At 43.7% G+C, this 25,133-nt stretch overlaps 1 protein-coding gene and 1 long non-coding RNA gene across 2 annotated transcripts in view; one reads left to right on the top strand and one right to left on the bottom strand.

The window, feature by feature from the left end:
• Positions 1–2,059, bottom strand: part of hapln4 (hyaluronan and proteoglycan link protein 4) — a 37,269-nt gene extending 35,210 nt beyond the window's left edge. The window contains exon 1 of the mRNA XM_073068068.1: positions 1,919–2,059. Coding sequence (XP_072924169.1) covers positions 1,919–1,921 — 3 coding nt within the window. The 5' untranslated portion in view covers positions 1,922–2,059. The remainder of the gene's footprint in view (positions 1–1,918) is intronic.
• On the top strand, positions 1,542–25,081 carry LOC140739685 (uncharacterized). Its single transcript, XR_012101719.1, has 3 exons — positions 1,542–1,622; positions 18,357–18,579; positions 24,999–25,081. It is a non-coding gene; the product is annotated as an uncharacterized lncRNA (long non-coding RNA).
• The last annotated feature ends 52 nt before the right edge of the window (positions 25,082–25,133 follow it).

Below are 25,133 nucleotides of genomic sequence, written 5' to 3'. Positions count from 1 at the left end.
CAAAACTACCTGTTCCTCCACCTATCTTCATATCATTTGCAAACTTTGCAATAAAAAGCCATCAATTCCATCAACCAAGTCATTGACATATAATGTAAAAAGAAGGGGGCCCTACACAGACCCCTGTGGAACACCACTGGTCACCGCATTCAGCCAGAAAAGGCTCCCTTTATTAAATCACACTCTTTTTCTCATGTCAATCAGTCACTACTTTATCCATGCCAGAATAATATATCACTCATATATATCATGAAATATATTGTTTAGCAGCTGCAGTACATTGCAATAGATAATAATAAGAAACTATAAATTAAAGCAAGTATATATATTAATTAAGTTAGGTAAATAGTGCAAAACAGGAGGGAAAAATAGTAGTGCGTATAGGTTCATAGTCCATTCAGAAATCTGATGATGGAGGGTAAGAAGCTGTTCCTAAAATACTGAGTGTGTGTCTTCAGTCTCCTGTACCACCTCCTTGATGGTAGCAATGAGAACAGGGTGTGTTCTGCATGATAGGGGTCCTTAATGATGGGTGCTGTCTATTGAAGGTGACAGGGCAGATGCTGGGATCTATTCACCCATGGGAAATTCTTGGATAGGGACAAAAGGGGTGGTCATTTACCATTGAGGTAATCATAAACAGAGTAACACACACAAAATTCTGGAGGAACTCTATCTACACTTTCTGACTATCTACACTATCTGACTGACTATCTACACGATCTGACTCTATTTACACTATCTGACTGACTATCTACACTATCTCTGCCTCTCATGGTTTTTAAATTGCTGTTATTTATAGATATGAAATATCTCCCCTCAGCCTCAGACTCTCCCTACTTAGACAAAGTTGGATTGTTTTCTCTGAATGTCAGAAGCTGAGGGGCCAAACAGCTGGTATTTTATCATCTTATCCCAGGGTGGAAATGTCAAATATTGACGATACTGGTTTAAGTGAGGGAAGGAAAGTTTTTACGCACACTGTGTATGTGTGTGTGTGGTCTTGTATTCTAGACCACTTGAAATGAATGCTAACATGGCATTTGCCTTCCTCACCACCAGCTCAACCTGCAAGTTAACCTTCAGGATGTTCTGCACAAGGACTCCCAAGTCCCTCTGCATCTCAGATTCCTGGATTTTTTTCCCGTTTAGAAAATAGTCCACACATTGATTTCTACTACCAAAGTGCATGACCATGCATTTTCCAACATTGTATTTCATTTGCCACTCTCTTGCCTATTCTCCTAATCTAAATCCTTCTGCATCCTACCTGTTTCCTCAACACTACCTGCCCCTCCACCAATCTAAGTATCATCTGCAAACTTGGCAACAAAGCCATCTATTTCATCGTCTAAATCATTTACATACAGCATAAAAAGAAGCGGTCCCAACACTGACCCTTGCAGAACACTACTAGTCATTGGCAGCCAACCAGAAAAGGATCTTTTTATTCCCACTCGCTGCTTCCTACCAATCAGCCAATGCTCTAACATGTTAGTAACTTTCCTGTAACGATCTTCAATCGTTTGTAACCTGCCAGCGTTTTGTATGTCACTCCAGATCCCAGCAGCGGCTGTATCTATGTCTACAGGGAGATGGGTTTAGTTCCGAATGACATCAGGGTAAGCACGAACATGGATGGGCTGAACGGCATGTTCCTGTGCTGTACAGTTATATCGGGAGATGGTGGGCGATGAGGAACCGGCACACAGCAGGAGATGGGCCAGGGTGCGTTCCCTCCCCTTCCTTACACACTCCACCGTGCATCCCTTTGACCTGGAACCCTCTCCATGGGGCTCCTCTACCCTGACTGCCCTGGGCATGGCGGTGCCGCCAGAGTGGAGGGAGCCTGGTGCTCACCCTCCTGCTCTCCCCAAGGTCACTGCGGCACCGCCGTCACCCAGTGCCCGGGACTCACCATCACGCCGCTCAGCAGCGGAAGAAAGGGCTCAGACAACCGATTGGTTCCTGATTCTGCTGTCGGTCCTGGTCCTGGTCGCGCTGCGGTGTGGACCTCAACTCGGCGTCAGCAAACTGAGTGTGGCTGCGGTTTGCGGCTGCGGATTGCGGACGGCAGGTGTGGACTCCGCAGTCGGGGGGCCAGGGACGGGCGGGGCTCCCGGAGGTTCCGCAGATAATTTGCGGGGGGAGGGGGTGGAATGAAGTGCTTCGAAAGAACCCCCAAGGCCGTTCGGCCCATCTCTTCAGCGCGAGTTGCGAAAGCAGACTTCTGTGCACTCCAGTCCTGAGCGATAGTTTTTGCTGTCCTGTTATAGGAAAGACGTGGTAAAACTGATAAGAATGCAGAAGAGACTTAGAGGATATTCCCAAGGTTAGAGCATCTGAGTTATGGAGAGAGGTTGGCCGGGCTGTATATTTATTTCTTGCAATTTAGGAGAACGAGGAGCGAGTGTTTAAAATGATGAGAAGCATAGAAACGGTAGACTATAGCAGTCTCTTCCCCAGAGCAAAGGAGTCCAAAACCAGGGGGATAGATTTAGGATGAGAAGAGAAATAATGAAAAGGATCTGAGGGGCAATATTTTCACCCAGAGGGTGGAGAGCCTCTGCAACAAGCTGCAGAGGAAGTAGTTGAAGCAGGTGCAATAGAATCTTTTAAGGCTAACTTGAACAGAGACATGGAGTGAAAGAGGTGAGGGTCCGTGGGTTACTTTGTTACTCAAGTGAGGATTGGTGGCAGGTGATCAGGGTTAGGTTACAGGAAAGAGGAATAAGATGGAATTTCTCTGAATGCTAGTAGCGACTGGATGGACTGATAAGACTCCTATGCTGTGAGAAAATATGGAAAACTAGTGTATGTGCGTAGTTCTTGTGATTAATATTGTGACTCTCCATGTATGTGTGTGTCTGTTGTAGGTATATTCAAATTTCAAAACAAATTCAAAGCAAATTTTATTATGAAAGTACATATATTGTCACTATATACAACCCTGAGATTTATTTTCTTGCTGGCATACTTAACATTTCCATAGAATAATAACTGTAACAGAATCAATGAAAGACAGCCCAACCACAGCATTCAACCAGAATGCAAAAGACACCAAACTGTGCAAATACAAAAAGAATAAACACTAATAAATCATATAAGCAAAATAAGCAATACATATTGAGGACATGAAATGAACAGTCCTTGAACATGAGTCAGTTGATTGTGGGAATATTTAAGACCATAAGACAAAGGAGCAGAATTAGGCCATCTGGCTCATTGAGTCTGTTCCATCATTCAATCATTGCTGATCTTTTTTTCCCCTCCTCAACCCCATTCCCCGGACTTGTCCCAGTAACATTTGATTCTGTGTCCTATCAATCTCTGCCTGAAATACTCCCAATGACCTGGCCTCCACAAATGCCTATGGAAACAAATTCCACAAATTTACTACCCTCTGGCTAAAAAATTTTCTCCTCACCTCTGTTTTTAATGGACAACCCTCTAACCCGAGGCTGTGCCCTCTTGTCCTAGACTCCCCCACCATGGGAAACATCCTTTCCACATCTACACTTTTAGCCCTGTTAACATTTGAAATGTTTCAATGAGATCCCCCCTCATCCTTCTGAACTTCAGCGAGTACAGTCCTAGAGCCATCAAACCTTTTTCGTATGATAAATTTTTCATACCTGGAATCATCCCTGTGAACCGCCTCTGGACCCTCTCCAATGCCAGCACATCTTTTCTAAGGTAATGAGCCCTAAACTGTTCACAATACTCAACGTGAGGCCTCACCAGCGCCTTAAAAAGCCTCAGCATCACATCCTCGCTCTTGTATTCAAGACCTCTTGAAATTAATGCTAACATTGCATTTGCCTTCCACACCACCGACTCAACTTGCAAGTTAACCTTTAGGGTACTCTGCGCAAGGACTCCCATGTCCCTTTCCATCTCAGATTTTTGGATTTTCTCCCTATTTAGACAATAGTCTGCACATTTATTTCTACTACCAAAGTGCATGACCATGCATTTTCCAACATTGTATTTAATTTGCCACTTTCTTGTCCATTCTCCTAATCTAATTCCTTCTTCAGCCTATCTGTTTCCTCAACACTACCTGCCCCCTACCAACCTTCATATCATCTGCAAACTTGGCAACAAAGCCATCTGTTCCATCATCTAAATCATTGATATACAATATAAAAAGAAGTGGTTCCAACACCGACTCCTGTGGGACACCGCTAGTTACTGGCAGCCAGCCAGTAAAGGATCCTTTTATTCCCACTCTCTGCCTCCTACCAATCAGCCAATGCTCTAACCACATTAGTAACTTTCCTGTGATACTGTAGGCTCTTAACTTGGTAAGCAGCCTCATGTGTGGCTTTCTGAAAGTCCAAGTATACAACGTTCACTGCATCCCTATTATCTTTCCTACTTGTAATCTCCTTTAAGAATTCCAACAGGTTTATCAGGCAAAGCTTTCCTTTAAGGAAATCATGCTGACTTTATCCTCTCTTGTCCTGCGTCACCAAGTACTCCATAACCTCATCCTTAACAATTGACTCCAACATGTTATGGATGCGATGGGAGGTGAGGAACTCAATACAATAGCTATCACTAAAGAGATAGTGCTGAGCAAACTTCTGGGCCTGAAGATAGACAAGTCCCCTGGTCCTGATGGAATGCATTCCAGGGTACTGAAAGAAATGACAGCGGCTATAGTAGAGGCTTTTGTGATGATTTACTAAAATTCTTTGGACTCTGTCCGGGCAGGTCCCAGCAGATTGGAAGATGGTGAATGCCACGCCACTGTTCAAAAAATGATGTAGGCAAAAGGAGGGTAACTATAGGCCAGTTAGTTTAACATCTGTAGTTGGGAAAATGTTTGACGCTATCATTAAAGAAGAAATAGTGAGATATCTGAAAAGAAATGGATCTATCAGGCAGATGCAGCATGGATTCAGCAAAGGCAGGTCCTGTTTGACAAACTTACTGGAGTTTTTTGAGGATCTAATGAACGCAGTGAATAGAGGAGGACAGATGGACATTATTTACTTGGATTTCCAGAAAGCGTTCGATAAGGCGCCACGTAAAAGTCTTATCTATTAGATAAGGATGCATAGGGTTGGGGTGATATTTTAGCATGGATAGAGGATTGGTTAACAAGTAGAAAGCAGAGAGTTGGATAAAGAGAGTTGGAGAATTGGAACGGGAGTCATTTTGATTTTTTCTTCTCATCGGAGTTAAGAGAGGCGGGACTGCGCAGGCGTGTGACGTCGGGCAGTGAAGCGCGGAAGATTTAAAAATTCAGAAATCCTGATTCGGGTTTAATTTGGAGAAGGAAGTCTGAGAATTGTAACCGGAGTGCTGCTGGAGCCATTTTGATTTTTTCTTCTCATCGGGGTTAAGAGAGGCGGGACTGCACAGGCATGTGACGTCGGGCAGTGAAGCACAGAAGACTTAAAAAGGACACAAACTTATACAGCGGGCAGCAGAGTGAGCCCGGGAGCAGAAGGTTTAAAGGCTTCGGCTCGATGGGCTTAGGCAGAAACGGGCAAGGCAAGGTAGGTTTAGTTTTCAATTTTTCCTGTTATTTGAGAAAAGGGGGAATTATGAGTGTGAGGGCAGCTTGTTGTTCTCAGTGTCTGATGTGGGAAGTCCTGGAGTCTCCTAGCCTCCCGGACGTCCACATCTGCACCAGGTGCGCCGAGCTGCAGATCCTAAGGGACTGTGTTAGGGAACTGGAGCTGCAGCTCAATGACCTTTGTCTGGTCAGGGAGAGTGAGGAGTTGATAGAGAGGAGTTACAGGCAGATGGTCACAGCAGGGCCATGTGAGGCAGACAGCTGAGTCACGGTTAGGAGAGGGAAGGGGAAGGATCAGGTACTAGAGAGTACCCCAGTGGCTGTACCCCTTGACAATAAGTACTCCTGTTTGAGTACTGTTGGGGGGGGGGACAGCCTATCTGGGGGAAGCAACAGTGGCCATGCCTCCAGCACAGAGTCCGGTCCTGTAGCTCAGGAGGGTAGGGAAAGGAAGAGGAAGGCAGATGTAATAGGGGACTCGATAGTCAGGGAGTCAGATAGGCGATTCTGTGGACGCAATCAGGAGACCCGGATGGTAGTTTGCCTCCCTGGTGCCGGGGCCCGGGATGTTTCTGATCGTGTCCAAGATATCCTGAAGTGGGAGGGTGAGGAGCCAGAGGTCGTGGTACATATAGGAACCAATGACATAGGTAGGAAAAGGGAAGAGGTCCTGAAAGGAGAATATGGGGAGTTAGGAAGGCAGTTGAGAAGGACTGCAAAGTTAGTAATCTCAGGATTACTGCCTGTGCCACGCAACAGTGAGAGTAGGAATGGAATGAGGTGGAGGATAAATGCATGGCTGAGGGATTGGAGCAGGGGGCAGGGATTCAAGTCTCTGGAATATTGGGACCTCTTTTGGGGCAGGTGTGACCTGTACAAAAAGGACGGGTTGCACTTGAATCCTAGGGGGACCAATATCCTGGCCGGGAGATTTGCAAAGGCTACTGGGAGACTTTAAACTAGAATGGTTGGGGGGGGGGGGGGTGGGAATCAAATTGAAGAAACTAGGAGAGAGGAGGTTAGTTCACAAATAGAGAAAGCTAGCAGACAGTGTGTGAGGGAGGATAGGCAGGGATAAACAGAGAGTAAGAGGTGGAGAGTTTCTTAAATGCATCTATTTTAATGCTAGGAGCATTGTAAGAAAGGTGGATGAGCTTAGAGCATGGATTGATACCTGGAACTATAATGTCATAGCTATTAGTGAAATGTGGTTGTAGGAGGGGTGTGATTGACAACTAAATATTCCTGGATTTTGTTCTTCAGGCATGATAGAATTGGAGTGGCAAGAAGGGGAGGTGTTGCATTGCTTGTCAGAGAAAATATTACAGCGGTGCTTTGGCAGAATAGATTAGAGGGCTCATCTAGGGAGACTATTTGGGTGGAATTGAGGAATGGGAAAGGTGTAGTAACACTTATAGGGGTGTATTATAGACCACCTAATGGGGAGCAAGAATTGGAGGACAAATTTGTAAGGAGATAGCAGATATTTGTAGTAAGCACAAAGTTGTGATTGTGGGAGATTTTAATTTTCCACACATAGACTGGGAAGCCCATACTGTAAAAGGGTTGGATGGTTTGGAGTTTGTAAAATGTGTGCAGGATAGTTTTTTGCAGCAATACATAGAGGTACCAACTAGAGAAGGGGCAGTATTGGATCTCCTGTTAGGGAATGGGATAGCTCAGGTGATGGAGGTATGTGCTGGGGAGCACTTCGGTTCCAGTGATCACAATGCCATTAGTTTCAAAATAATTATGGAGAAGTATAGGACTGGACCCAGGGTTGAGATTTTTGATTGGAGAAAGGCTAACTTTGAGGAGATGCGAAAGGATTTAGAAGGAGTGGATTGGGACAATTTGTTTTATGGGAAGGATGTAATAGAGAAATGGAGGTCATTTAAAGGTGAAATTTTGAGGGTACAGAATCTTTATGTTCCTGTTAGGTTGAAAGGAAAGGTTAAAAGTTTGAGAGAGCCAAGGTTTTCAAGGGATATTGGAAACTTGGTTCAGAAAAAGAGAGAGATCTACAATAAATATAGGCAGCATGGAGTAAATGAGGTGCTCAAGGAATATAAAGAATGTAAAAATAATTTTAAGGAAGAAATTAGAAAAGCTAAAAGAAGATATGAGGTTGCTTTGGCAAGTAAGGTGAAAACAAATCCAAAGGGTTTCTACAGTTATATTAATAGCAAAAGGATAGTGAGGGATAAAACTGGTCCCTTAGAGAATTAAAGTGGACAGCTATGTGTGGAGCCAAAAGAAATTAGGGAGATTTTGAACAATTTCTTTTCTTCGGTATTCACTAAGGAGAAGAATATTGAATTATGTAAGGTAAGGGAAACAAGTAGGGTAGTTATGGAAACTATGATGATTAAAGAGGACGAAGTACTGGCACTTTTAACGAATATAAAAGTGGATAAGTCTCCAGGTCCTGACAGGATATTCCCTAGGACCTTGAGGGAAGTAAGTGTAGAAATAGCAGGGGCTCTGACAGAAATATTTCAAATGTCATTAGAAACGGGGATGGTGCCGGAGGACTGGTGTATTGCTCATGTGGTTCCATTGTTTAAAAAGGGTTCTAAGAGTAAACCTAGCAATTATCGGCCTGTCAGTTTGACGTCACTGGTGGGTAAATTAATGGAAAGTATTCTTAGAGATGGTATATATAATTATCTGGATAGACAGGGTCTGATTAGGAGCAGTCAACATGGATTTGTGCGTGGAAGGTCATGTTTGACAAATCTTATTGAAGTTTTTGAAGAGGTTACTAGGAAAGTTGATGAGGGTAAAGCAGTAGATGTTGTGTATATGGACTTCAGTAAGGCCTTTGACAAGGTTCCACATGGAAGGTTAGTTAGGAAGGTTCAATCGTTAGGTATTAATATTGAAGTAGTAAAATGGATTGGACAGTGGCTGGATGGGAGATGCCAGAGAGTAGTGGTGGATAACTGTTTGTCAGGGTGGAGGCCGGTGACTATTGGTGTGCCTCAGGGATCTGTACAGGGTCCAATGTTGTTTGTCATATGCATTAATGATCTGGATGATGGGGTGGTAAATTGGGTTAGTAAGTATGCAGATGATACTAAGGTAAGTGGCGTTGTGGATAATGAAGTAGGTTTTCAAAGCTTGCAGAGAGATTTAGGCCAGTTAGAAGAGTGGGCTGAAAGATGGCAGATGGAGTTTAATGCTGATAAGTATGAGGTGCTGCATTTTGGTAGGACTAATCAAAATAGGACATACATGGTAAATAGTAGGGCATTGAGGAATGCAGTAGAACAGAGTGATCTAGGAATAATGGTGCATAGTTCCCTGAAGGTGGAATCTCATGTGGATAGGTTGGTGAAGAACGCTTTTGGTATGTTGGCCTTTATAAATCAGAGCATTGAGTATAGGAGTTGGGATGTAATGTTAAAATTGTACAAGGCATTGGTAAGGTCAAATTTGGAGTATTGTGTACAGTTCTGGTCACCAAATTATAGGAAAGATGTCAACAAAATAGAGAGAGAGTACAGAGGAGATTTACTAGAATGTTACCTGGATTTCAGCACCTAAGCTACAGAAAAAGATTGAACAAGTTAGGTCTTTATTTTTTGGAGTGTAAAAGGTTGAGGGGGGACTTGATAGAGGTACTTAAATTATGAGGGGGATAGATAGAATTGACGTAGATAGGCTTTTCCCATTGAGAGTAGGGGAGATTCAAACAAGACGACATGAGTTGAGAGTTAAGGGGCGAAAGTTTAGGGGTAACACGAGGGGGAACTTCTTTACCCAGAGAGTGGTAGCTGTGTGGAACAAGCTTCCAGTAGAAATGGTAGAGGAAGGTTTGATTTTGTCATTTAAAAAAAAAAATTGGATAGGTATATGGACAGGAAAGGAATGGAGGTTTATGGGCTGAGTGCAGGTAGGTGGGACTAGGTGAGAGTAAGCGTTCGGCACAGACTAGAAGGGCCAAGATGGCCTGTTTCTGTGCTGTAATTGTTATATGGTTATATGGTTACATGGATGTTACTCTGGTTGGCAATCAATAGTGAGCGGTGTGCTGCAGGGATCAGTGCTGGGCCCGCAACTGTTCACAATATACGTTAACAATCTGAAAGAGGAGACCGAGTGTAGTGTATCTAAGTTTGCTGTTGATACTAAATTGAGTGGAAAAGCAAATTGTGCAGAAGATATGGAGAGCTGCAGAGAGATATAGATAGGTTAAGTGAATGGGCAAGGGTCTGACAGATGGAATACAATGTTGGTAAATGTGAAGTCCTCCACCTTGGAAGGATAAGTGAAAGAGCAGTTTATTATTTAAATGGTAAAACAATTGCAGCATGCTGCTGTGCAGAGGGACTTGGGAGTACTTGTGCATGAATCACAAAAGGTTGGTTTGCAGGTGCAGCACGCTGTCAAGAAGGAAAATGGAATGTTGGCCTTCATTGCTAGAGGGATTGAATTTAAAAGCAGGGAGTTTATGCTGCAACTGTATAGTGTACTGTTGAGGCCGTACCCGAATACTGCATGCAGTTCTGGTCTCCTTACTTGAGGAAGGATATACTGGCTTTAGAGGTGGTGCAGAGGAGGATCACCAGGTTAATTCCAGAGATGATGGGATAGAGTATGAGGAGAGTTTGAGTCACTTGGAATTCAAAAGAATGAGAGGAGATCTTATGGATACATATAAAATATGAAAGGGATAGATGAGATTGAGGCAGGAAAGTTGTTTCCACTGGTAGGTGAGACTAAAACTAGGGGACATAGCCTCTAGATTCAGGGGAGTAGATTTAGGACAGAGATGAGGAACTGTTTTTCCCAGAGAGTGGTGAATCTGTGGAATTCTCTGCCCAATGACGCAGTGGAGGACACCTCAGTAAATATATTTAAGACATGGTTGGATAGATTTTTGCATAGTAGGGGAATTAAGGGTTATGGGGTAAAGGTAGATGGGCCAGTTAAGCTATGATCTTATTGAATGGTGGAGCACACTCGATGGACCACCTGGCCTGCTCCTGTTTCTTATGTTCTTATTATGTACATCTTCCCAGCCGCTGAGGCCAGGCTAACTGGTCTATAATTTCCTTTCTGCTGCCTTCCTCCTTTCTCAAAAAGTGGAGTGACATTTGTAATTTTCCAGTCCACTGGTACCATGCCAGAGGCCAATGATTTTTGAAAGGACATTACTAATGCTTCCACAATGTCTACCACTACCTCTTTCAGAACCCTGGGATGCAGTTCATCCCGTCCTGGTGACATATGTACCTTTAGGTCTTTCAGCTTTTTCAGCACTTTCTCCTTTGTAATAGTAACTGCACTCACTTCCCTTCCTTCACACACTACAGCATTGCAAGTGTCATCCACAGTGAAGACGGATGCAAAATCCTCTTTTAGTTCATCTGCCATCTCCTTGTCCCCTGATATTATTTCTCCAGCCTCATTTTCTAGCCATCCTATATCCACTCTGATCTCTCTGTTATTTTTTCCACACTTGAAAAAGCTTTTACTATCCATTTTGATATTGTTTGCTAGCTTGCTTTCATATTTCATCTTTTCCCTTCTAATGCTTCTCTAGTTGCTCTCTATAGGTTTTTCAAAGCTTCCCAATCCTCTATCTTCCCACTAATTTTTGCTTTGTTGTATGCCCTCTCTTTTGTTTTTACATTAGCTTTGACTTCCCTTGTCAACCACAGTTGTACTATTTTGCCATTTGAATATTTCTTTTTTTTTAAAATATATCCATCCTGCAACTTCCTCATTTTCCCCAGAAACTTCCTTGCCAGCAGCCCCTTCCAATTTACTTTGGCCAACACCTCTTTCATACCACTGTAATTTCCTTTGCTCCTCTGAAATACTGCTATGTCACACTTCTCCCTATCAAATTTCAAGTTGAACTCAATCATATTGTGATCACTGCCTCCTAAGGGCTCTTTTGTAGGATTTTCTGTTCAAGGGCACTGTGATGCAACCACTAATACTACACTACACCAGCTAAACTACAGCCAGTATACACTCCACTACACATCTATAGAATTTTGTTGAAGTTTTACATGTCATGTTGAATCTCCACAAACTCCTAAAGAAGTAGAGGCACTGGTGTGCTTTCTTCAAAATTTGTCTGCTGAGGGCTATATCTGTGGCATTTAAGTCTGGCGACCTAGGTCTGTACCAGGAAACCAGGTATGATGTGAAGGGCTAGTTCAAGAGCAAATAAACAATTCTGAGTGAGGCTGAAAGTGATGTTGGATACAAGTTAACTCTGGCAGGGTTTGCAGGACATTACTTATAAAGTGAAACCCAATAGTATGAATGGCAGCAATACTTCACTACCAGTCAAGCTCAGTGCTTCTTATGCCCAGTTTGGAAGAGAGAATATAACTACAGCTGTGAAGATCTCAGCTGCTCCCAGTGACCCTGTGATCTCTGTCTCAGAGGCTGACGTCAGGCTATCTTTCAGGAGGATGAATCCAGGCCCCGATGGAGTACCTGGTAAGGCTCTGAAAACTTTTGCCATCATTCCCACAGTCCTTATCAATAAGCTACAGAACCTGGGCCTCTGTATCTCCCTCTGCAAGTGGATCCTCAACTTCTTAAGTGGAAGACCACAATCTGTTCAGATTGGTGATAGTATCTTCTCTTCACTGACGATCAACACTGGCTCACCTCAGGGACGTGTGACCACTGCTCTACTCTCTCTATATCTATGACTGTGTGGCCAGGCATAGCTCAAATGCCATCTATAAATTTGCTGATGATACATCCATTGTTGGCAGAATCTCAGATGGCGACGAGAGGGCATACAGGAGTGAGATATATGAGCTAGATGAGTGGTGTCACAGCAACAATCTTGCATTCAGCAACAGTAAGATCAGCGAGTTGATTGTGGACTTCAGAATGAGTAGATGAGGGAACACAAACCAATCCTCAAAGGGATCAGAAAGAGAAAGAGTGAGTAATTTTAAGTTCCTGGCTGTCAAGATCTGTGAGAATCTAACCTGGTCCCAAATGCGGCTATAAAGAAGACAAGACAACCAGCTATATTTTATTAGGAGTTTGTCACCTAAAACACATGAAAATTTCAATAGATGTACTACGGAGAGCATTCTGACAGCTGCATCACTGGTCTGGGGGACACTATTATGCATGTTTGAAAGAAGCTACAGAAAGTTGTAAAACTAGTCAGCTCCATCTTGGGTACTAGTCAGTAGTATCCAAAATATCGTCAAGGACTGGTGCCTCAGAAGGGCAGCATCCATTATTAAGGACCCACTACAACTCAAGACATGCCCTCTTCTCATTGTTACTGTCAGGAAGGAGGTACGGAAGCCTGAAGGCATAGACCCAGTGAGTCAGGAGCAGCTTCTTCTCTTCTACCATCTGATTCCTAAATCGATATTGAACCTATGAACACTACCTCTCTCTTTTTATTATTTCTGCTTTTGCACTATTTTTAATTTAACTCTTTCATAGACATATATACGCTTACTGTAATTTATGTATTTATTCTATGTTATTATGTATTGCATTGTACTCCTGCCGTTACCTGAACAAATTTCATGATGTACCAGTGATATTAAACCTGTTTCTAATTCTGATAATTGCACCTGCATGCTGGGTCCAGGACAGGTCCTCCAAAATAATAGTGCTAACCTCTCCCCCTCTGATCCTCCAATGAGGATGGGCTCATGCACTTTTGTTTTCCTCTCCTGAAATTTATAATGTGCTCCTTGATCTTGCTGACATTGAGTAAAATGGTGTTGTTATCACACCACTCAGCCATCTTTGATTCCCACGATCCTGATTGAGAAGTTACAGAATCTGAGCCTCTGTACCTCCCTCTGTAATTTTAGATACTCGACTTCCTAACCAGAAGACCACAACTTGTATGGATTGTAGTGATACCATCTCCTCCTTCCTGACGATTAACACTGGTGCACCTCAGGGGTGTGTACTTGGCCCACTACTCTTCTCTCTCTATACCCATGAATGTGTGGCTAGGCAAAGCTCAAATACCATCTATAAATTTGTTGATGATACAACCATTGTTGATAGAATCTCAGATGGTGATGAGAGAGCGTACAGGAACAAAATTTGCCAGCTAGTGGAGTGGTGTTGCGGCAACAACCTGGCACTCAACGTTAGTAAGACAGAAGAGCTGATTGTGGACTTCAGGGAGGGTAAGACGAAGGAACACATACCAATCCTCAGCAGGATCAGAAGCAGAGAGAGTGAGCAGTTTCAAGTTCCTGGGTGTCAAGATCTCTGAGGATCTAACCTGGTCCCAACATATTGATGCAGTTATAAAGAAAGTAAGACAGCAACTATACTTCATTAGGAGTTTCAAGAGATTTGGTATGTCAACAAATACATTCAAAAACTTCTATAGATGTACTGTGGAGAGCATTCTGACAGGCTGCATCACTGTCTGGTATGACAATAGATAATAGGTGCAGAAGTAGACCATTCGGCCCTTCGAGCCTGCACGGCCATTCTGAGATCATGGCTGATCATCTACTATCAATACCCGGTTCCTGCCTTGTCCCCATATCCCTTGATTCCCCTATCCATAAGATACCTATCTAGCTCCTTCTTGAAAGCATCCAGAGAGTTGGCCTCCACTGCCTTCTGAGGCAGTGCATTCCACACCCCCATAACTCTCTGGGAGAAGAAGTTTTTGCTTAACTCTGTCCTAAATGACCTACCGCTTATTCTTAAACCATGCCCTCTGGTACTGGACTCTCCCGGCATCTGGAACATATTTCCTGCCTCTATCTTGTCCAATCCCTTAATAATCTTATATGTTGCAATCAGATCCCCTCTCAATCTCCTTAATTCCAGTGTGTACAAGCCCAGTCTCTCTAACCTCTCTGCGTAAGATAGTCCGGACATCCCAGGAATTAACCTTGTGGATCTACGCTGCACTTCCTCTACAGCCAGGATGTCCTTCCTTAACCCTGGATACCAAAACTGTACACAATACTCCAGGTGTGGTCTCACCAGGGCCCTGTACAAATGCAAAAGGATTTGCTTGCTCTTGTACTCAATTCCCTTTGTAATAAAGGCCAACATTCCATTAGCCTTCTTCACTGCCTGCTGCACTTGCTCATTCACCTTCAGTGACTGATGAACAAGGACTCCTAGATCTCTTTGTATTTCTCCCTTACCTAACTCTACACCGTTCAGATAATAATCTGCCTTCCTGTTCTTACTCCCAAAGTGGATAACCTCACTTATTCACATTAAACGTCATCTGCCAAGTATCTGCCCACTCACCCAGCCTATCCAAGTCACCCTGAATTCTCCTAACATCCTCATCACATGTCACACTGCCACCCAGCTTGGTATCATCAGCAAACTTGCTGATGTTATTCTCAATGCCTTCATCTAAATCGTTGATGTAAATCGTAAACAGCTGTGGTCCCAATACTGAGCCCTGTGGCACCCCACTAGTCACCACCTGCCATTCCGAGAAACACCCATTCACCGCTACCCTTTGCTTTCTATCTGCCAATCAGTTTTCTATCCATGTCAATATCTTCCCCCCAATGCCATGAGCTCTGATTTTACCCACCAATCTCCTATGTGGGACCTTATCAAATGCCTTCTGAAAATCGAGGTACACTACATCCACTGGATCTCCCTTGTCTAACTTCCTGGTTACATCCTCGAAAAACTCCAATAGATTAGTCAAGCATGATTTGCCCTTGGTAATCCATGCTGGCTCAGCCCAATCCTATCACTGCTATCTAGATATGCCACTATTTCATCTTTAATAATGGACTCTAGCATCTTCCCCACTACTGATGTTAGGCTGACAGGATAATAGTTCTCTGTTTTCTCCCTCCCTCCTTTCTTAAAAAGTGGGATAACATTAGCTATTCTCCAATCCTCAGGAACTGATCCTGAATCTAAGGAACATTGGAAAATGATTACCAATGCATCCGCAATTTCCAGAGCCACCTCCTTTAGTACCCTAGGATGCAGACCATCTGGACCTGGGGATTTGTCAGCCTTCAGTCCCATCAGTCTATTCATCACTGTTTCCTTCCTAATGTCAATCTGTTTCATTTCCTCTGTTACCCTATGTCCTTGGCCCATCCATACATCTGGGAGATTGCTTGTGTCTTCCTTAGTGAAGACAGATCTAAAGTACTTATTAAATTCTTCTGCCATTTCTCTGTTTCCCATAACAATTTCACCTAATTCATTCTTCAAGGGCCCAACATTGTTCTTAACTATCTTCTTTCTCTTCACATACCTAAAAAAGCTTTTGCTATCCTCCTTTATATTCCTGGCTAGCTTGTGTTCGTACCTCATTTTTTCTCCCCGTATTGCCTTTTTAGTTAAGTTCTGTTGTTCCTTAAAAATTTCCCAATCATCTGTCTTCCCACTCACCTTAGCTCTGTCATACTTCTTTTTTTTAATGCTATGCAATCTCTGACTTCCTTTGTCAACCACTGTGGCCCCTTTCCCCCCTTTGAATCCTTCCTTCTTCGGGGGATGAACTGATTTTGCACCTTGTGCACTATTCCCAAGAATACCTGCCATTGCTGTTCCACTGTCTTTTCTGCTAGGATATCCATCCAGTTAACTTTGGCCAGCTCCTTCCTCATGGCTCCATATTCTCCTTTGTTCAACTGCAACACTGACACCTCTGATCCTTCTCAAATTGCAGATATAAGCTTATCATATTATGGTCACTACCTCCTAATGGCTCCTTTACTTCAAGATCACTTATCAAATCCTGTTCATTACACAACACTAAATCCAGAATAGCCTTGTCCCTGGTCGGCTCTCTTACAAGCTGTTCCAAGAATGCAACCCGTAGGCACTCTACAAACTCCCTATACTGGGGTCCAGCACCAACCTGATTCTCCCAGTTCACCTGCATGTTGAAATCCACCATAACTACTGCGACATTACCTTTGCCACATGCCAATGTTAACTCCCTATTCAACTTGCACCCAATATCCATGCTACTGTTTGGGGGCCTGTAGACAACACCCATTAGGGTATTTTTGCCCTTACTGTTCCTCAGTTCTATCCACACAGACTCTACTTCTCCTGATCCTATGTCCCCCCTTGCAAAGGACTGAATCTCATTCCTCACCAACAGGGCCACCTCACCCCCTCTGCCCACATTTCTGTCCCTACGATAGCACGTATACCCTTGTACATTCATTTCCCAGGTCTGATCTCCCTGCAGCCATGTCTCCGTTATCCCAACAACATCATAGTTACCCATTCGCACCTGAGCTTCAAGCTCATCCACCTTATTTCTGACACTTCGTGCATTCAGATATAGAATTTTTAGCCCATTTCTCCTCTCTCTGTTTAAATCTCTGCCTATTGTGCTTAACCCAGCTCCCTGAACTCCCATCAGGCTATACGCCCCTTGAATTTTGTTGTCCTTCCTAAATTTACTTATTCTTTCTGTACATTTAACTCCATGTTCCGTCAGACCATCCCTCTGTACATGTGTCCTCCTTATCACTTGTTCTGCCTCACCTTTCTCTACTACACACTTAATATTCCGGAACCGTGTAGTCCCCACCTGTCCTTTATTCTTCATCTCACTATCCTCTCTCACATTCTGGATCCCTGCCCCCTGCAAATTTAGTTTAAACCCCCCGAGAAGCACTAGCAAACTTTCCTGCAAGAATGTTAGTACCGCTCCAGTTCAGGTGTAAGCCGTCCCGTCGGAACAGATCCCACCTTCCCTGGAACAAAGCCCAATTATCTAAACCTGAAGCCCTCCCTCCTGCACTATCCTCTCAGCCACTTATTAATCTGTATAATCCTTCTGTTCCTTGCCTCACTCGCACGTGGCACAGGTAGCAATCCTGAGATTGTTACCCTGGAGGTCCTGCCCTTCAGCTTCGCACCTAGCTCCCTGAACTCTCTACGCAGGACCCCCTCACTCATCCTACCCACGTCATTGGTCCCTACATGGACCACAACATCTGGGTTCTTGCCCTCCCTCTCGAGAATAACCTGCACCCGATCTGAGATGCCCCGGACCCCGGCACCAGGGAGGCAACATACCATCCGAGACTCCCGATCTTCCCCACAAAATCTCCTATCTGCCCCCCTGACTATAGAATCCCCTATCACTACCGCTCTCTTCTCTTCCCTCCTCCCCTTCCTAGTCGACGGTCCAACCTCAGTGCCAGAGACAGGACCACTGCAGCTTGTTCCTGGTAGGTCATCCCCACCAACAGTATCCAAAACAGTATACTTATTGTTGATGGGAACGGCCACAGGGGTGCTCTGCTCTCTCTGTCTGCTCCCCCTGCCTCTCTTGACTGTCACCCATTTGCCTACCTCCTGTCTTTTCGGTGTGACTGCCTCCCGATAACTCTTATCTATCTCTGCCTCTGCCTCTCGAATGATCCGTATGGGAGGGGCTACTGCACAGGACTGAAAGAAACTGCAGAGGGCTGTAAATCTAGTCGGCTCCATCTTGGGTACTAGCCTACAAAGTACCCAGGACATCGTTAGGGAGCGGTATCTCAGAAAGGCAGCTTCCATTATTAAGGACCTCCAGCACCCAGGGCATGCCCTTTTCTCACTGTTACCATCAGGTAGGAGATACAGAAGCCTGAAGGCACACACTCAGCGATTCAGGAACAGCTTCTTCCCCTCTGCCATCTGACGACCTCACTTTTAAAATATATATTAATTCTGTTTTCTGCATGATCTTTAATCTATTTCAATATATGTATACTGTACTTGATTTACTTACTAATTTATTATTATTTTTTGCTTCTATATTACATATAGCATTGTAGTTCTGCTGCTAAGTTAACAAATTTCATGACACATGCTGATTCTGATTCTGATTCTTCAGATTCTGATATTGAGTGCTGAGCTGCAGTCAATAAAGAGCATCCTAATGGATGTATCTTTGCTGTACAGATGTTCCAGGGTTGAGTGAAGAGCCAAGGACTTGGCATCTGCTGTGGACCTGTTGCTTCAGTAGGCAAAATGGAGCGGATCAAAGTTGCAAACAGGCGAGAGTTGATATGTTTCATCACCAAGTTCTCAAACATGTCACCACTGGGGATGCACAGGTAAATACTACTAATGGTTGATAGTAACTGAAGCAGGTCACCACACTCTTCTTGGGCACTGGTATAATTGAAGCCTGCTTGAAGCAGGTTTCAAGCAAGTGTAAGTATGAATGTGTGTTATTGTGTGTGAATCTGTATGCCTGAACACAAGCTTGTCAGTAAAGGAGATACAGGCATGAGAAAGTCTGCAGATGCTGGAAATCCAAAGCAACACCCACAATGCTGGAGGAACTCAGCAGCCCAGGCAGCATCTATGGAAAAGAGAAAACTGTTGATATTTTGGGCCAAGACCTCATCAGAAGCATCTTGGTCTGAACTGTCAACTGTTTACTCTTTTCCATGGATGCTGCCTGGCCTGCTGAGTTCCTCCAGCATTTTGTGTGTGCTGCCTTGGATTTGCAGCATTGCAGTTTTCTGGAGATGGTGAATTTGCTGCCCTTTGAGGCAGCAGAAGTACACTACCACCACCCTGTGGTTGAATGGTTTAAAGACATTCACATAGATTCAATCCTTGCTGCAGCTTGGGATGTTGCTAAAGGTCGGCAGGTGGGTTTGAAAAGTTACAGAACTGTTGGAGATGTGAAGTTAATTTGCACACAGTGCTAACAAACATATCATCTATGCTTTACCAGAACACAGAATATCACATATTTCTTACCTCCTCTGCATCTTCTTCACCACTATCACATCCAATCCAATGAAACTTCTCTCCACATTTTTCCACTGATATTGCATACAAATCAGTGAACCTCCTCTGTAGCTTCTCCAATGCTATCACATCCAACCAAGTTAATCTCCTTTCCACTTTCTCCACTGATATCACATCCAAACCAGTGAACCTCTTCTGTGCCTACTCTACCACTATCACTTCCAAACCAGTGAACTTCCTCTGTACCTACCCTACCGCTATCATTTCCAAACCCGTGAAACTCTTCTGCACCTTCAAAAGTGTTATCAGGTCCAGAGAACCTCCTCTGCACCTTCTCTGCTACTGTCACATCCTATTCAGTGAAACTGCACTGCACCTTTTCCACCGTTATCACATCCAACCTCATGACCTCCTCTGCACCATCTCCTCTGCTATCACATCCAACCAAGTGTACCTCCTTTGCATCTTCTCCACTGTTTTAAGATCTCCCCCACTGAAACTCCTCTGTACTTTTTCCACCACTATCACATCCAGCCCAGTGAAAATCCTCTGTAGCTTTACTGCTATCACATCAAATCTAGTTACCTCCTCTCCACCTTCACAGCTATTACATCCAAAGCAGTGAACCTTCTCTGTATCTGTTCCACCATTATCACATTCATAGGACAATAAGACATAGGAGCAGAATTAGACCATTTGGCCCATCGAGTCTGATCCGCCATTCAGTCATGGCTGATCCTTTTCTCCCCTCCTCAGCTTTACTCCCCTGTCTTCTCCCCATAACTTTTGATGCCAGGTCCAATCAAAAAGCTATCAAGCTCAGCCTTAAATACCACCTGGTCTCCACAGCTGCCAGTGGTAAAATAAATTCCACAAATTACCTCCCTTTGGGTAAAGAAATGCCTCTGTATCTCTGTTTTAAATGGTTACCCCTCTATCCTGAGATTCTGCCCTCTTGTCCTAGACTCTTTCACCATGGGAAACATCCTTTTCACATCTATTCTGTCTAGGCCTTTCACCATTCAACAGGTTTAAATGAGATACCACCCCCCCTCATCCTTCTAAGTTCCAGCAAGTATAGACACAGAGCCATCAAATGTTTCTCATATAATAATCCTTTCATTCCCGGAATCATCCATCTGAACCCTCTCCAATGCCAGCAGATCTTTTCTTAGATGAGGAGCCCAAAACTGTTCAAAACTGTTGGAGCTTAGAAAAATAGAGGGCTATGGGCAAGCCTATGTAGTTATAAGGTAAGGACATGTTCGGCACAGCTTTGTGGGCCGAAGGACCTGTATTGTGCTGTAGGTTTTCTATGTTCTATGTTCTAATACTCAAGGTGAGGCCTCACCAGTGCAGTACAAAGCCTTAGAATCACATCCCTGCTCTTACTTTCTAGACCTTTTGAAATTAATTCTAACATTGCATTTGCCTTCCTCACCATCAATACAACCTGCAAGTTAACCTTTAGGGTGTTCTGCACAAGAACTCCCAAGTCCCTTTGAATCTTAGATTTTTGAATTTTAACCCTGTTTAAAAAATAGTCTGCACATTTATTTCTCCTAACAAAGTGCATGAACATGCATTTTCCAACATTGTATTTCATTTGCCACTCTCTTGCCCATTCTCCTAATCTGTCTAAGTCCTTCTGCAGCCTTCCTGTTTCCTCAACACTACCTGTCCTTCCACCAATATTTGTATCATCTACAGACCTGACCAAAAAGCCATATATTCCATCATCTAAGTCATTGATATACAGCATAAAAAGAAGTGGTCCCAACCTCAACCCCTGTGGAACACCACTAGTCACCGGCAGCCAACCAGTAAAGGGTCCTTTTATTCCCACTGGCTGCTTCCTACCAACCAGCCAATGTTCTAGCCATGCCAGTAACTTTCCTATAATGTCATGGGCACTTAACTTGGCAAGCAACCTCATGTGTTGCACCTTGTCAAGGGCCTTCTGAAAGTCCAAATATACAACATTCACTGTGTCTCCTTTATCTACCCTATGTGTAATCTCTTCAAAGCATTCCAGCAGGTTCATCAGGCAAGATTTTCCCTTAAGGAAATCATGCTGATTTCTCCTAATTTGTCCTGTGTCACCAAATACTCCATAACCTCATCCTTAGCAATTAACTCTAACATCTTCCCAACACTGAGGTCATGCTAACTGGTGTATAATTTTCTTTTTGTGGCCTTCCTCCTTTCTTAAAGAGTAGAGTGACATTTGCAATTTTCCAGTCCCCTGGCACCATGCCAGAGTCCAATGATGTTTGAAAGTTCATTACTAATGCCTCCGCAATGTCTATTGCTACCTCTTTCAGAACCCTAGGGTGCAGTTCCAGGTGACTTATGTACCCTTAAGTCTTTCAGCTTTTTGAGCACCTTCTCCCTTGCACTCACATCTCTTCCCTCACAAATTTGGCACACTGCATAAAAGCTAAGGAAAGGGCACATAAAGTAGCAAAAGTGAATGGGAAGTTGGATTGTTGGGAAGCTTTTAAAATCCAATAAAAGGTAACCAAAAAGTTACAACAAGGGAAAAGATGAAATATGAGGGCAAATTAGCCAATAATATAAAGCAGGATACCAAAAGTTTTTTCAGTTATATAAAGAGTAAAAGGAAGGTGAGAGTTGATATTAGACCACTGGAAAATGATGCTGGTGAGGTAGTAACGGGGAACAAAGAAATGGCAGATGAACTTGATGAGTGCTTTGCAACAGTCTTCACTGTGGAAGGCACTAGGAGTGTGCCAGAGGTCCATGAGTGTCAGGGAGCAAGAGTGAGTGCCATTGCTATTACAAAGGAAAAAGTGCCAGGCAGACTCAAAGGTATTAAGGTGAATAAGTCACCTGGACCAGATGGACCACTTCCCAAAGTCCTGAGAAAGGTTGCTGAAGAGAATGCAGATACATTGGTCATTATCTTGTAGGAATCACTTGATTCTGGCATGGTCCCAGAGGACTGGAAGATTGAAAATGTCACTGCTCTCTTTAGAAAGGGAGGAAGTCAAAAGAAAGGAAATTATAGGCCAGTTAGCCTAACCTCAGTGGTTGGGAAATTGTTGGAGTCTATTACTAATGATGATGTTTTGGGGTACTTGGAGATCAATGATAAAATAAGTCAAAGTCAGTGTGGTTTCTGTAAAGGGAAATCTTGCCTGACAAATCTGTTAGAGTTCTTCAAGGAAGTAACAAACAGAATAGCTAAAGGAGAGGTGGTGGATGTCACTTAACTTGTATTTTTAGAAGGCATTTGATAAGGTGCCACACATTAGATTACTTAACAAGATAAAATCTTGTGGCTTTATAGGAAAGATACTGGCATGGATAGAGGAATGGCTGACATGCAGGAGGCAGTGAGTGGGAATAAAAGGGACCTTTTCTGGTTGGCTGCTGGTGACTAGTGGTGTTCCTCAGGGGTCGGTATTGGGACCGCTGCTTTTCACATTGTTTGTCAGTGATTTGGATAATTGAATTGATGGCTTTGTGGCAAAGTTTGTGGATGGTACAAAAAATAGGTGCAGTGGTGGATAGTGCTGAGGAAGCAATGCGATTGAAGCAGGAATTAGACAAATTGAAAGAATGGGCAAAGAAGTGGAAGATGGAATACAGTGTTGGGAAATGTATGATAATGCATTTTGGTAAAAGGAACAATAGTGTGGATTATTTTCTAAATGAGGAGAAGGTTCAAACATCAGAGGTACAGAGGGAGTTTGGAGCTCTTGTGCAAGACTACCAGCAGGATAATTTACAAGTTGAGTCTGTGATAAAGAAGGCAAGTGCAATATTGGCATTTATTTCAAGGGGAATAGAATATAAAAGCAAAGAGATAATGCTGAGATAAGGCTGCGCTTTGAATATTGGCAACAGTTTTGGGCCCCATATCTCAGAAAGGATGTGTTGTCATTGGAGTGAGTCCACAGGAGGTTTCGCAGGGATGAATCTGGGAATGAAGGGGTTAACTTGAGTAGTGTTTGGCAGCATTGAGCCTAGACTCGATGGGCCAAATAGCCCACTTCTGCTCCTATGTCTTAGGTTTCATGGTCTTCTCTGTGCCCTCCCCTGTACCTTCTCCAGTGTGATCAAATCTACCCCACTGAAACTCCTCTGCTCCTTCTCCATTGCTATCTAATCCAACCCACCTCCATTTCTATCATATCCAATCTCATGACCTCCTCTGCACCATCTCCTCTGCTATCATGTGCAGATCAGTGAACCTCTTCTGTACCTTCTCCATCATTTTCAGATCCACCCTACTGATACACTTCTGCATTTTTTCCACCACTATCACATCCAATCTCTTCTCCACCTTCTCCAGCGCTATTGCATCCAAACCAATGAATCTTCTCTGTAACTTCTCCACCGTTATCACATCCAACCCAGTAGATTCTTCTCTGTTGTCACATCCACTCCAGTGTCCTCCCCTGTACCTTCTCCACTACTATTGCATGCAGCACAGTGAACCTCCTCTGCACCTTCTCCACTGCTGTTACATCCAAACCTACACTGTACATTTGCCACCATTATCAGATCCACCCCTGTGAAACTGCTCTTGCATCTTCTCCACTGTATCAGATCACCCCACTGAAACTCCTCTGCATCTTCCCAAGCTATCAAATCCAACCCAGTGGAACTCCTCTACATCTTCTACATCTCTATCTCATCCAAACCAGTAACCTCCACTGCACCATCTCCTCTGCTATCACATCCAACCCAGTGAAACTCCCCTGTGCCTATTCCACTGTAATCACATCCAATCCATTAATCCCCCTCTCCAAGTTTTCCACCGTTATCACATCCTTCCAGTAAAACTGCTCTACACCTTCTCCTTTGCTCTTGCATCCAAACGAGTGAACTTTCTCTGTATATTTGCCACCAGTATCAGATCCACCCCAGTGAACCTCCTCTGCACCATCTTCACTGTTCACAGCCAATCCAGTGAAACTCCTTCACACCTTCTACACCACTATCACATCCAAACCAGTAAACATTCTCTCTATCTTCTCCACCATAAACCACATCAAAACCAGTGAACCCCCTCTGCACCTTCTCAACTGCTACCACAACCAATCCTGTGAAACTCCCTTGTACCTTTTCCTCCTTTATATATCCCAGTAGTCTCCAACCTCCAGGCCGCAGACTGATACAGGGCCACGAAGCGTGAAAGGGTGCAGCAGTAGCCAGAGCGCACCCAGCACATCTTTAAGAAAAAAGCCGAAATAAACAAGCTAATTAACTACGTGCCACCCAACACGTAAATGTCAGCCCACACATTTATGTGCCGGGTGTCACCTAATTAATTAGCTTGTTTATTTTGGCTTTTTTCTTAAAGATGTGCTGGGTGTGCGCCAGCTACCGCTGCCCAGAGGTTGTGGACCACTGATATATCCAAACCAATGAAACTCCTCTGTACCTTCTTCCCCGTTATCATACCCAAACCAATGAAACTCCTCTGCACCTTCTCCATCATTATCACATCTAAACCAGTGAAACTGCTCTGCATCTATGGAATGAGGAACAGGAATCGAGTGAGGCCCACAATATTTCAGAATCAACCCCATAGATCATCTCCTTTGCTCCATCAAAGGAAGCCTTGAACAAATGATTAACAAACCCATTGATCCTGAAACACTGATTCTATGTTGTGCATTGTAGTTCATTTGGATGTATATTTTAAAATATTATAAAATTTAAAGTGTTGTGGTAAACCATGTATACCTGTCTGGACATGCCCCTCTGCTGACTGCTCCTGTGGCTCCTCCCACAGATCCCTGTATAAAGGCGATTGGGGCACTGCTCCTCCCACAGTCATCCAACATGGTCGTGCTCTGTTTTTGCTGTTAATAAAAGCCTATCGTTATTTACTCTACTTCCAGTCTCCTAGAGTTATTGATAGTGCATC

This window comes from Hemitrygon akajei, chromosome 16 (genome assembly GCF_048418815.1).
Source record: "Hemitrygon akajei chromosome 16, sHemAka1.3, whole genome shotgun sequence".
NCBI lineage: Eukaryota > Metazoa > Chordata > Chondrichthyes > Myliobatiformes > Dasyatidae > Hemitrygon > Hemitrygon akajei.
This window is presented reverse-complemented; position numbering and strand designations above follow the sequence as displayed.